Source organism: Phyllobates terribilis, unplaced genomic scaffold, assembly GCF_046119375.1.
Source record: "Phyllobates terribilis strain yellow unplaced genomic scaffold, ASM4611937v1 Scaffold_7__3_contigs__length_470593459, whole genome shotgun sequence".
NCBI lineage: Eukaryota > Metazoa > Chordata > Amphibia > Anura > Dendrobatidae > Phyllobates > Phyllobates terribilis.
Window position 1 is genome coordinate 150,341,165 of NW_027362767.1, and position 14,894 is coordinate 150,356,058.

Sequence of the window (14,894 nt, forward strand, 5' to 3'; positions counted from 1 at the left end):
TATAACTGTAAAATCGTGATAATGAACATGACGACAATATCTCCCACCTGGGACATCCAGGGGCAAAGATATTCTGTAAATTGGGGATCTTATAAAATTCTAACAGACCCAGCACATCTCACAACGAGCTTCCCAGCGAGATTATCAAGGGGAGGTGTATGGGCATAACCTCGAGTTGATAAAAAGCAGAATCTGGGTTTGGGTCATTGGTCATTCTGGATAGACATGGTTCGCTGTGTGAGTGGTCCATTTTCCTAATCGGAGTGCTTCCCTCCGCTAAGCTCCTAGCCATTTCCTTGACCAGGTTTAGTGGTTTTCTTTCATTCCTTTTTATTTTAAGTAATTGTATATATCGTATAGTTTGTTCCCATTTTGTATCTTCTTGTATATTTTTTATAAACACTGCCTATCTTTCTGGATTGAATATATATATTTAGTAGCTCTATTCCTCTTGCTATGAAAATTACAGCCCTGGAGCCATATGCTACCTGTAATAGGTGTCTAATCGGCATTGGTAAACTATTGGTAGTAGTTCTTTTGTTATTGTGGAGTTGGCAGTGACTGTAATGGGGTATATACATATATTCCATGCGTAGGAATCGGAGGTGTATATACCATACGCTCACTGTTAGTTCCCCAATGACCGGCCCAGTAGTGGAAGCAGCCGCGGTCTCGTCTATAACTCGTCAGCCAGTTGTGTAATTGTTCTGACGACTTGAGGCAGCGGAGTTGCGTCCCCCTGACAATTGGTGACCGTGGTTGGAATCTGTGTGATCTCTCTTGTGTTATCTGTGACAGTGTTAACAGTGCTGGCATCTACGAGACCCTCTGGCTGTGTATTCCTGACAATTTGTGTTGGTATTTTCTAATAGATTGTGCCTTGCAAGTTGTGTAGTTGTAAAGAGACTGCCTGGTGTCTTATTCTTTGCTACCCTTAGAGGGTAATCCCCAATGCAAGGGTCGACTTGCAAGTAGACAAAAAGTTTTCTATTTGGCTTACTAATTTATTTTTGGGGGTGCTGGTTCTCATTGAAGATCTCCAACTGGTATGGAGTCTTACAGGCAATGTGCAATTATAAAAAGTGTCCTAAACAGCTCTCTTCTGAGAAGGAAGAAAACTGTCTATCTACTGCCACGTATTGTGGGTGGCTACACTGTAAGGCAGGGGTGGGGAATATCAGTCCCATGGGCCGTTTATGGCCCTCAATAACCTTTTATCTGGCCCCCGGGCAGATTCCCGGTGACCGCAATGCTTGGTCGGTCAGCTGTATTTTGACGGTAGCCAGCCCTTTAATTTCTTTTTGCTGTGTGAGCAGTGTTCATTACTGAACGCTGAGGAGAAGGCAATGAAAAATTTTGTCCAGACACCAGTGCCAGCGTCAGGACGTACTTTGTGGGTGGAGTTAGAGCTCAATTTGTACTGCCCCCAAAGGATGGTATAAATATCCAAATAGCCCTTGGCAGAAAAGAGATTTCCCACAAATGCTGTAAGGCAATATCAGAAACATAGAACCTTGAAACATAACTAGAGATTTTAGCCAAATCAGGGTAACCTTCAAAACAAAGAGACAACCATTTATAGACAACTGTTTATGAGCTCTCGCCCCTTCATCAGCCAGTAAAGGGTGCTGATATGCTCTTGAGGATATCCGGCTGTTCCCATCAGCTGACAAGATTACAGCCAATCACAGTGGTTGAATTGGCGCTGGCCGCCCCACGTGAGTGTAATGAGGACTGACGAGCAAGTGGGGGCATTTGGACTTTCGCACTCTGGCGCGCATGCAGCAAATTCAACCTCTGTGATTAGCTGTAATCCAGTCAGCTGATCGAAATGGCCGGATATAAAACTTAGACTAACAACACACTTAGCCAAGCACCCTGAGGAACAAAAGATGAGAAATGTGCATTGGGGATTCGGGTCGAAGTGCTGCAAGGATCTAAGCATTGGATAATTACTAGTGATGAGTGAGCACTAAAATGCTCGGGTGCTCGTAGCTCGGGTCGAGCACATTGGAATACTCGATCCAAGCAACGAGCCCAATGTAAGTCTATGGGAAACTCGAGCATTTTTCTGGCTGTCCCCACCCCCCGGCGGTCTGCAGAAGGTCAAAAATTGCCCATATCGATAGGAACAGTGCTCAATTAAACATCAGGCAGGCAGAATATATAGGCAGACAGGCAGGCAGGGTATATAGGAGGGTGCATGAAAAACATAGAAGGGCACTTGGAACACACTAGTGCCCCCCGATTTTCATGCACCCGTCTCTTTAAAAAAGCCGGCCGGCAATTCAGCATCGGCATACACCGGTACCCGACAATTTAGAACAGAAAGAATAGAGCATCACACATAGATTAGATAGATAGAAACATGTTAGTCACATACAGTACAGACCAAAAGTTTGGACACACCTTCTCATTTAAAGAAATTTCTGTATTTTCATGACAATGAAAATTGTACATTCACACTGAAGGCATCAAAACTATGAATTAGCACATGTGGAATTATATACTTAGCAAAAAAAAGTGTGAAACAACTGAAAATATGTCTTATTTTCTAGGTTCTTCAAAGTAGCCACCATTTGCTTTTATGACTGCTTTGCACACTCTTGGTGTTATGTTCTGCTACCAGAGCTAAGGAAAGAGAGGAGATCTGTCCCTACGATAGAACTCAGCTTTATCCCTACGATGTAACAGGGGACCTGATCCTGCGATCAGACCTGCTAAAGTCCTAAGCTAGTCTGTACGGAGACCTATAGATGTGGGGAAGGAATCCCTACAAGTACTAAGGACTGGGAGGAAAATGGGACACCTCCTAAGAGAAATAGTAGCAGACAGACAAACAAACAAAATATATAGAACACTGAGGTCCGTAGACCAAGCAAACTAACAGAGTTAGATACAGAGCACAGGCTAGCTAGAAAGTAGTTATACAATGAAGTCCAGCAAAGCCAGAAGGGCGGAGCAGGATTAAATAGGCCAACAAGGTCATGTGACCAGCAAAGGAAAAAACCTAAGAGCATGGTTCTAACAGTACCCCCCCTTCTAAGAGGATCCTCCGGATCCCCTAGGACCAGGCTTATCAGGAAATCTCCTGTGAAACGCTCTGATAAGTCTGGACGCGGAAACATCATCTGACCTCACCCAAGAGTTATCCTCGGGTCCGAAACCTTTCCAGGCCACAAGATACTGCAAACTACCTCTATACCGTCTAGAGTTAAGGATGCGAGAAATTTCATATTCCCCGTCCTCCACCACCGGAGGAACAGAGGCAGAGGCGTCACCATCCGACACAACAGCTTTTTTTAACAGAGAGACATGAAATACCGGATTAATTCTCCAGGAGGTAGGAACCTCCAACCTAACAGCAGATTGGTTGACAACCTGAAGCACCTTAAAGGGCCCTACAAACTTGGGACCCAATTTCTTAGAAGGAATCCTCAACCGCAGATTCCTAGAGGACAACCAAACCATGTCACCAACAGCGAACAAAACCTCCTGTCGTTTCCTATCAAAGTAGTCTTTAGATTTTCTGTTGGCCTCCTGAAGATTACCACGCACATCCGTCCAAACTCTCTCCAAATCACCGGAAAAATTCTCCTCCTCAGGCACGGCAGATCCCAACTTGGAGAACGACCCAAACTACGGATGTCTCCCAGAACAACAAAAAAAAGGCGAACAACCAGCAGAAGAAGATGTATGATTGTTCAGAGCAAATTCAGCAAGTGGCAGAAACTCAGACCACCCCTCTTGATTGTCTGCCACAAAACAACGCAAGAACTGCTCAACATCCTTGTTTTTCCTTTCTGTCTGGCCATTAGATTCAGGATGATATCCGGACGAGAACGACAAATGAACTCCCAACCTGTCACAAAAGGCACGCCAAAAACGAGCCACGAACTGAGGACCCCTATCAGAAACAATGTCAGTAGGAACACCATGAAGTCTGACAATTTCCTTGACAAAGGCCTTAGCGAGAGTTTTAGCGCAGGGCAGTTTGACGAAGGGAACCAAGTGACACATCTTGCTAAAACGGGCCACGACCACCCAGATGACAGTAAAACCCTCAGAGGGGGGAAGGTCAGTTATAAAGTCCATAGCCAAATGTGTCCAAGGAGCACTGGGAACCTCCAAAGGACAAAGCAACCCCGCAGCAGGAGTATGTGAGGACTTAGATCTAGCACATATAGTACATTGACGCACCCACTTAATGACTTCCTTCTGCCATCCAGGCCACCAAAAACTGCGACCCACCAGTCTCTTGGTCTCAGAGATTCCGGGATGACCTGCCAACCGAGATTCGTGACACTCAACAAACAAATCTCTCCTAAAGGTCCCAGGCACAAACAACCTCCCATGAGGAGTGTTAGATGGGGCATTCTCCTGTGCTTTAAGAATCTCATCTTCCAAAACGGAGTCCAAAGCAGCTATCACAACACCTTCTTGTAAAATGTTCTCCTCTTTCTCAGCACCGACTATGGGAGAAAAACTGCGAGACAAGGCATCCGCCTTAACATTCTTAGTACCAGGGATGTAAGTAACGGAGAAATTAAACCGCGAGAAAAACAGTGCCCACCTAGCCTGACGGGCATTCAGGCGCTTGGCAGCATCAAGATAAATCCGATTTTTATGATCCGTAAGAACCTGAACGGGAAATTCCGCACCTTCCAAGAAGTGGCGCCAGTGTTCAAATGCGAGTTTAATAGCCAATAATTCCCGATTACCAATATCGTAATTCAGTTCAGTCTCCGAAAAATTTTTTGAAAAAAAGGCACAGGGATGTAATCCATCCCCGTTATCCTGAGACAATACTGCGCCAACCCCCACAGAGGAAGCATCAACCTCAACCAAAAACGGATTAGTCACATCAGGCTGCATAAGGATGGGAGCAGAGGTGAACCTCTCCTTGAGATACACAAAAGCTTCAATGGCCTCAGAAGACCACTGAACCGCATCAGCACCTTTCCTGGTGAGATCGGTCAGAGGTTTGACAATACTAGAAAATTTTTTTATGAATTTTCTGTAATAATTGGCGAAACCTAAAAACCTCTGTATCGATTTCAAACCAATAGGCCTAGGCCATTCCTGTACAGCTTGAACTTTAACCGGGTCCATCTCAAAACCTTCGCTGGAGATAATGTAACCCAAAAAACTAATTCTCTGTACAGCGAACTCACATTTCTCCAGCTTAGCAAAAAGCGAATTGTCCATTAACAACTGTAATACCTCACGTACGCTCCGCCAATGAGACTCCAGATCCGGCGAATAAATCAAAATGTCATCCAAATACACAACCACATTTTTGCCGATCAAAGGTCTAAGGATGTCATTAATAAGATTCTGAAAAAATGCAGGAGCATTAGTAAGACCAAAAGGCATAACCAGATTCTCAAAATGACCCACAGGAGTGTTAAAAGCAGTCTTCCATTCGTCACCCTCCTTCATGCGCAACAGATTGTATGCCCCCTTAAGGTCAATTTTAGAGAACCACTTGGCCCCCATTAACTGGTTAAACAGATCAGGAATCAATGGCAGTGGGTAAGGATTGCGTACAGTAATTTTGTTAATCTCACGAAAATCCAGACAAGGACGTAAACCGCCGTCCTTTTTTTTACAAAAAAAAATCCAACCGCCACAGGAGACTTAGAGGGCCTAATGTGACCGGCGGCCAAACTTGTCTGTATGTATTCCTCCAAAGCTTTCCTCTCAGGAATAGTAAGGTTAAATAAACGACTTTTAGGAAGAGTCGCTCCAGGGACAAATTCAATAGAACAATCATAGTCTCTATGGGGAGGCAAAACCTGCGATTCCTTCTCAGAAAAAACTCCAAAAATCCTGAATAGGAACAGGCAATTCTCCCCTATCCAAAGCTGCAATACGCCCGTTACAACACTTGTCATAACATTTATGGCTCCAGGATTTAATTTCACTGGTAGACCAATCCAGTACAGGATTGTGAAATTTTAACCAGGGCAATCCCAATATTACTGGAGAAGGCAAGTTATTCAAAACTACCAAATCCAATTTCTCATGGTGAACACCATTAATAGTGAGAGGAAATTCACAGACCTTGAGAGTAATATTCTTCAAAGGGGAACCATCCACAGAAACCACAGCAATGGGGGATGATAAAGGTTCGGGTTTTAAATTGAGTCTTTCCAAGAATCCCCCATCAATTACATTCAGAGTAGACCCACAATCAACAAACACCCGAAATTCCATTAATTTTTCCTGAGCAATCGTGGAAGCAGCTAAAAATACACCCTTGGAATTTAAACAGGCAATACGGGCATGACTGACCATTTTTTTTTCTTTCTTCATACGAAGCTCACAGCCTTTAATCAAATGACCAGATTTTCCGCAATAGAAACACAAGCCTTCAGAAAATCTGCGATCTTTTTCTTGAGAGCGAGGTGCCACCGATCCAATCTCCATCGGTTCACCACTGTTAGTACACACATTCTCATAACCAGAAACTGACATAGCAGAGGATTTGCTCTCATTAACCCTTGCACGCAGTCTCCTATCCACCCGTATAGCTAATTGCATAGCCTGTTGCAAATCTTCAGGTGTAGGATAAGCAATTAGCAGGTCTTTAACCCTTTCATTGAGCCCAGCAAGAAATAGACTTTTCAGAGCAGAATCGTTCCACCCTGTTTGAGTAGACCAACGACGGAAATGAGTACAATATTTTTCCACATTACCTGATCCCTGTTTCAAACGTCTCAACTCAGTCTCAGCTGATGCGACACGGTCAGGATCATCATATAATAGCCCCAAAGCAGAAAAAAAACTATCCACTGATCTGAAGCATGTATCACTAGGTTGCAAAGAAAAGGCCCACTCCTGAGGCTCTTTGCGCAAAAGTGACATTATGAACCCTATGCGCTGGGATTCATCCCCAGAGGACTTGGGTCTCAAACGAAAATACAATAAGCAAGCATTTTTAAATGAAAAAAATTCTCGGTGTTCACCAAAAAATAAATCCGGCAAACATACCTTAGGCTCCAAGAAATGTGCTCCAGGACAGTTACTCACATGCTGACGGAGCTCGGCCACCTCCAGAGAGAGTCCCTGCAGGCGATGAGCCAAATCCTGAACCGACACCATGATGGAACAGAAAAATCTTTCCTTAGAGAATTTGCAGGCTGGACTTACTGTTATGTTCTGCTACCAGAGCTAAGGAAAGAGAGGAGATCTGTCCCTACGATAGAACTCAGCTTTATCCCTACGATGTAACAGGGGACCTGATCCTGCGATCAGACCTGCTAAAGTCCTAAGCTAGTCTGTACGGAGACCTATAGATGTGGGGAAGGAATCCCTACAAGTACTAAGGACTGGGAGGAAAATGGGACACCTCCTAACAGAAATAGTAGCAGACAGACAAACAAACAAAATATATAGAACACTGAGGTCCGTAGACCAAGCAAACTAACAGAGTTAGATACAGAGCACAGGCTAGCTAGAAAGTAGTTATACAATGAAGTCCAGCAAAGCCAGAAGGGCGGAGCAGGATTAAATAGGCCAACAAGGTCATGTGACCAGCAAAGGAAAAATCCTAAGAGCAAGGTTCTAACACTTGGCATTCTCTTGATGAGCTTCAAGAGGTAGTCACCGGAAATGGTTTTCACTTCACAGGTGTGCCCTGTCAGGTTTAATAAGTGGGATTTCTAGCCTTATAAATGGGGTTGGGACCATCAGTTGTGTTGTGCAGAAGTCTGGTGGATACACAGCTGATAGTCCTACTGAATAGACTATTAGAATTTGTATTATGGCAAGAAAAAAGCAGCTTAGTAAAGAAAAACGAGTGGCCATCATTACTTAAAGAAATGAAGGTCAGTAAGTCCGAAAAATTGGGAAAACTTTGAAAGTATCCCCAAGTGCAGTTGCAAAAACCATCAAGCGCTACAAATAAACTGGCTCACATGAGGACCGCCCCAGAAAAGGAAGACCAAGAGTCACCTCTGCTTCTGAGGATTAGTTTATCCGAGTCACCAGCCTCAGAAATCGAAGGTTAACAGCAGCTCAGATTAGAGACCAGGTCAATGCCACACAGAGTTCTAGCAGCAGACACATCTCTTCAACAACTGTTAAGAGGAGACTTTGTGCAGCATGCCTTCATGGTAAAATAGCTGCTAGGAAACCACTGCTAAGGACAGGCAACAAGCAGAAGAGACTTGTTTGGGCTAAAGAACACAAGGAATGGACATTAGACCAGAGGAATTCTGTGCTTTGGTCTGATGAGTCCAAATTTGAGATCTTTGGTTCCAACCACCGTGTCTTTGTGCGACGCAGAAAAGGTGAACGGATGGACTCTACATGCCTGGTTCCCACCGTGAAGCATGGAGGAGGAGGTGTGATGGTGTGGGGGTGCTTTGCTGGTGCACTGTTGGGGATTTATTCAAAATTGAAGGCATATTGTACCAGCATGGCTACCACAGCATCTTACAGCGGCATGCTATTCCATCCGGTTTGCGTTTAGTTAGACCATCATTTATTTTTCAATAGGACAATAACCCCAAACACACCTTCAGGCTGTGTAAGGGCTATTTGACCAAGAAGGAGGGTGATGGGGTGCTACGCCAGATGACCTGGCCTCCACAGTCACCAGACCTGAACCCAATCGAGATGGTTTGGGGTGAGCTGGACCGCAGAGTGAAGGCAAAATGGCCAACAAGTGCTAAGCATCTCTGGGAACTCCTTCAAGATTGTTGGAAGACCATTTCCGGTGACTACCTCTTAAAGCTCATCAAGAGAATGCCAAGAGTGTGCAAAGCAGTCATCAAAGCAAAAGGTGGCTACTTTGAAGAACCTAGAATATAAGACATATTTTCAGTTGTTTCACACTTTTTTGTTAAGTATATAATTCCACATGTGTTAATTCATAGTTTTGATGCCTTCACTGTGAATGTACAATTTTCATAGTCATGAAAATACAGAATAATCTTTAAATGAGAAGGTGTGTCCAAACTTTTGGTCTGTACTGTATATAATAAGTACAGTGACAGTGTTGGTTACTGTACTTGTGATTTAGTGTTAAAGGATTTATTAAAAAAATATAATAGTGTTTTCATGCACCTGTCTCTTTAAAAAAGCCGGCCGGCAATTCATCATCGGTACCCGACAATTTAGAACAGAAAGAATAGAGCATCACACATAGATTAGATAGATAGAAACATGTCAGTCACAAATATAATAAGCACGGTGACAGTGTTGGTTACTGTACTTGTTATTTAGTGTTAAAATAAAGGATTTATTAAAAAAAAATAATAGTGTTTTTGTCTCTTTAAAAAAGCCGGCCGGCAATTCATCAGCAGCATACACCGGTACCAGACAATTTAGAACAGAAAGAATAGAGCATCACACATAGATTAGATAGATAGAAACATGTCAGTCACATATATAATAAGTACAGTGACAGTGCTGGTTACTGTACTTGTTTTTTAGTGTTAAAATGAAGGATTTATTAAAAAAAAATTAGTGTTTTTGTCACTTTAAAAAAGCCGACCGGCAATTCATAAGGAGCATACACCGGTACCCGACAATTTAGAACAGAAAGAATAGAGCATCACACATAGATTAGATAGATAGAAACATGTCAGTCACATATATAATAAGTACAGTGATAGTGTTGGTTACTGTACATGTCATTTAGTGTTAAAATAAAGGATTTATTAAAAAAAAAATTGGCGTGGGGTTCCCTGTTATTTTAGTCTCTAGCAGAGGTTAAGCAGACAGCTGGGGCAGATGTTTGAAGCCTGGGAAGGGGGTAATACCCACAGAGCTTCCCAGGCTACTAATATCAGCCCCCAGCTGAATACCTAGCCTTTACTAGCTATTAAAAAAAATGACGTGGGGTCCCCCCTATTTTAATAGCTAGCAAAGGCTAGGCAGACAGCTGGGGGCTGATATTGATAGCCCAGGAAGGGTGCCATGAATATTGGCCCCCTCCCAGGCTAGAAACACCAGCCGTCAGCTGCCCCAGAAATGGCGCATCCATAGGATGTGCCAGTTCTGGCACTTAGCCTCGCTCTTCCCACTGCCCTGTAGCGGTGGCAGTGGGGTAATAGGGTTTGGGGTTGATGTCAGCTTATAATGCCAGCTGACATCAAGCCCAGGTTAGTAATGGAGAGGCATCTATAAGACACCCCCATTACTAACCCCATAGTCAAAGTTAAAAAAAACACAAACACCCAGAATAAAGTCCTTTAATTGAAATAAAGACACATTCCTTTAATGTTCTAAATTAAACCCTACTTACTGTATCACCCATTCCAGCTGAAGCCAATGTCTTCTGCAATAAAAGTAAAATAATAAACCAACCTCATCCTTACCTTTCCATGGTTCCCAAGACAGCTTCAGCTCTGCTACATTGACATGACAGGCTGGATCGTAGCAGAACGCTGCCATCCAACTTGCCATGCCGCAGACACTGAGAAGCGCAGGCATGCTTGTGCTCCTCAGTGTCTGGCTGTGAACGCATCCAGATGAGCCGAGTTCATGTCCAATGAACTCAGCTCACCTCATGCACGTCACTGACAGCGTGGGAGAATTCTCCTGCACTCAGCGCTTGAGCAGGATAATTCTCCCATGCGGGGATGGCATTGAGATGACAGCCTGGATCACAGCTGAGCGCTGCCATCCAGCATGCCTTCTGAAAGATGACAAGCTGGATCTACCTGAGGAAGATAGCTTCTGCTATCGAAATGCTTTGTGGCGTTAGAGAGCGTACTAAACAATAAAAGGTTTGTGTGTTATAACCTAATCCCCTGTCTAGTTGTTCTAGTGCTTCACTAACACCGCACAATTCCTTCTTTCTTGATTGTCATGTGAATGTAGCAGAGCTGAAGCTGTCCTGGGAACTATGGAAAGGTAAGGATGAAGTTGGTTTATTATTTTACATTTATTGCAGGAGACATTGGCTTCAGCTGGAATGGGCGATACGGTAAGTAGGGTTTAATTTAGAACATTAAAGGAATGAGTCTTTATTTCAATTAAAGGACTTTATTCTGGATGTTTGTATTTTTTTGTAACTTTGACTATGGGGTTAGTAATGGGGGTGTCTTATAGACGCCTCTCCATCACTAACCTGGGCTTGATGTCAGCTGACATTAAAAGCTGACATCAACCCCAACCCTATTACCCCACTGCCACCGCTATAGGGTAGTGGGAAGAGCAAGGCCAAGTGCCAGAATTGGCGCATCCTATGGATGCGCCATTTTTGGGGTGGCTGACGGCTGGTGTTTCTAGTCTGGGAGTGGGCTAATATTCATGACACCCTTCCTGGGTTATTAATATCAGCCCCCAGCTGTCTACCTAGCCTTTGCTAGCTATTAAAATAGGAGGGACCCCACGTCATTTTTTTGGGGGGTCCCCCATTTTAATAGCTAGTAAAGGCTAGGTATTCAGCTGGGGGCTGATATTAGTAGCCTGGGCAGCTCTGTGGGTATTACCCCCTTCCCAGGCTTCAAACATCTGCCCCAGCCGTCTGCTTAACCTCCGCTAGAGACTAAAATTACAGGGAACCACACGTCAATTTTTTTTTAATAAATCCTTTATTTTAACACTTAATGACAAGTACAGTAATCAACACTATCACTGTACTTATTATATATGTGACTGACATGTTTCTATCTATCTAATCTATGTGTGATGCTCTATTCTTTCGGTTCTAAATTGTCGGGTACCGGTGTATGCTGCTGCTGAATTGCCGGCTTTTCATGTTTCACTGTGAGCACTGTTCCCATCGATTTGGGCAACCACTGTAATGCCACAACCACCATGACTGTGGCATTACAGTGAGTGGCAGACAATCCCTGCCATTGGTTTTAACGGTGTTTGACGGTGTTCCACGGTGTTTGACGGTGTTCGACGAACCGTTCGACGAACATGCCGGTGTTCGACAAACCGAACCGAACCCGAACACAACGGGGGTGGCTCAACACTACTCCCCTTTTATATTTTAACATGAGGGCATCTGGGCCACTTTCTACATGCTGTGGATACGTTGAGGCTCCCATCTTCAATTTCAATTTAATATGGTTATTCACACAATTGTCAAAATTATTTTCTGCTTTTCTTTTCTCTGCAGAATTGGAAAAAAAAGCAGAATTACCCTTTGGTGATTTTAGTATTTTGGCATTAGGTAGTAGAAGAGCTTATGAGTTACCTGAGATGAGTCCAGGACTTCCTTCCAGCAACATCAGGCGGAACTAAGGGCACTTATTTCTGCATCCTCAACTTCGTCTATGCAATGCGCCTCCAATAATGCCACTGGAGAAGAGTCCCAGATTCATCTTTGGTAAATTATAACATTTTTAATTACTTAATTCTAATATGCCTGGTTTTGTTATAAGCATAGTAGGAAAGCTAAATCGTAACTCCCTAATGATGTAGTGGTCCATAGTCTACTGATGGGTCCTGTTCATTATCAGTTTCTGTAAATGTCGTAACCTACTTATATGTTCAAAAGCATTGATCTTCTGTTATTTTTGGTTGCTTTTATGATGATTTTTCCATAAGTAAAAATAGAAATACTGATACTGTTGAAAAAAAAAATAACCAGAAGCCATTTAGTGGTTTACTGACTGTCTAATCAGCTTTATTTTAATAGTGCTCTTAACATCCTTGTTCCTCATACTGTAGATGATGGGATTCAACATTGGAGTCACCGCTGTGTACAGAATGGACACAGTCTTGTCCGTCTCAGGAGAGTGCATGGAACGAGGTCTCATATACATGAACATAATGGTCACATAATATAGCGACACTACAGTAAGGTGTGAGGCACACGTTGAGAAAGCTTTTTGCCTCCCTTGTGAAGAACGGATCTTCAGTATCGTATAGATGATGTGGACATATGAAATTAGGGTCAAGACGAAAGAAGACGAGGCTATGATCACGGCTGAGATGTACATTGCTAATTCATTGAACCAAGTGTCCTTGCAAGACAATTGAAAAAATGGAGGCATCTCACAGAAGAAGTGGTTGATATGATGTGATCTACAGTAGGGTAGATGGAAGGTAAGGACCACATGAATGGCTGAGTTCATGAAGCAAAAACTCCATGATCCAGCAGCTAAACAGGAGCACAATATCTTGCTCATTATGTTGGTATAGTGCAAGGGCTTACAAATGGCTACAAATCTATCATAAGCCATGATGGCAAGTAGTATGCACTCTGTGGCTCCCAATGCCAAATGGAAATACATTTGAAATGCACATCCCAATATAGAAATACTTCTGTCCTCAGAAATGGTGTTTATGAGAATTTTGGGGACTATGGTGGAGGAGAAGCAGATGTCAATTATCGAGAGATTGCTAAGGAAAAAGTACATTGGTGTCTGCAGTTTGGAATTGATCCTCACCACGATGACCAGTAGAACATTCCCTGCCAATGTCATAATATACATCACCAAGAATATGACAAAGCAGATGATCTGGAAATGCAGGACATTAGACAGACCGAGGAGGATGGAACTTCCTGGAGATTTTTGGTTTGTACCTTCCATTACTTATTTGGCTCCTGGACAATAATGGAAAAAATACATATTTAGAGATACAGAGAGTTAAACTTTATGCACAGTCTGGGAGATTGCTTGGTCATCCGGTGGGACTGTCTGGCCCTGGATCTGATATGTCTCCATTTTAAGGCTACAACATGTTAAACACCTCTCTCATCTTCTCTTTTCCCTCTATCTTTTAATTCTCTATACGTGTGGTTTAATACTCAGAACTTCGCAGAAAAACATGACACTTTTCATTGCGTTTTTCTTGCCATTATTTTTTTGACCAAAAACGAAGATATTACATTACATAAAAGTCTATATTTAAATAGAAAATGAACAACATACAAAAATGTGGCTTTTTTGGGGTTAGTGACATTTCTTTTTTAAATAAAAAATTGTCAGCATTTGACATTTTTGCTGGCATTTTTTCCCATAGACTTTGTCAGGAAAATTTTTTTAATGTACATAATAAAATTAATAAAAACTTCACAAAAATGAAATAAAAATGTATGTAATATTTTTAAAAAATGCTGTTGCTTTTACTTGTGTTTCTTTCATTCATTTTAGAACATCCAATGATAACACTTTGAAAAGTAAAAACTTTTGTATACTTCCCATTTTCCAATCTTGGAGCAGCGACTTCAAGGAGTGGAAACAATAAGACCAAGGAAAGAAGCCATTGAGTGCAATTCAAGAGCAGATACACAGCAAAACATCATCGAAAATCATTGTACAATACATTCAGTAAATTACATTTTTAACTTTTATTTTCAGATGACTTCCCTGGACCCTGAGCTGCTGAGCTAAAGTATCTGTTGACCTTTTGTGATTTCAACTATTTTTTTAATATAAAAACCTACCTTATGGAGGACACGTATTTGGCAAAACTAGAAGATATTACCTTCATTTGGTTAAAACAATTGTGTAAGTATCCAAATAGTTATCCTTAGCTTTTTAATCTTTTACTCGTATTGTCAAATGATGGTGAACCTTCTAGAATGACCAATCCTATCAAAGAGCAAATTATATTGCTTTACACATATATGTGTTGTGTTATCAGGCTATATAAGTCCCTTGTGCAAATGCTTCAACAGAGGAGGTAAATGTAATAGATTTCCCTGTAGAAGTCATGCTCTCAAGGTATTTACATTTTTTTTTTTTACCATCAAAGTAATTTTGAAAGAATTCTCAAAACTTATACTAAATATAAAAAAAAGTATTTTATTTTCAAATGACTTAAATTACATTTTTGAGCTGTTGAAATAGTGAATATAAGCCTATCACGTGTAACACTGCGTTTGCTTCAGTGTTAACAACATTTTCAGTGGCCTGGCAAGCAGAAATCTAAGAAGAAACAAGTCAGATGTAAAATCCATTGCTGGCCCCTCT

At 42.2% G+C, this 14,894-nt stretch overlaps 1 protein-coding gene across 1 annotated transcript; it reads right to left on the reverse strand.

The window, feature by feature from the left end:
- Positions 1-12,569: 12,569 nt before the first annotated feature.
- On the reverse strand, positions 12,570-13,508 carry LOC141155402 (olfactory receptor 5V1-like). The gene has a single exon (XM_073642269.1). It carries the CDS (start codon positions 13,506-13,508, stop codon positions 12,570-12,572), a length of 939 nt encoding a protein of 312 aa, XP_073498370.1.
- Positions 13,509-14,894: the final 1,386 nt, after the last annotated feature.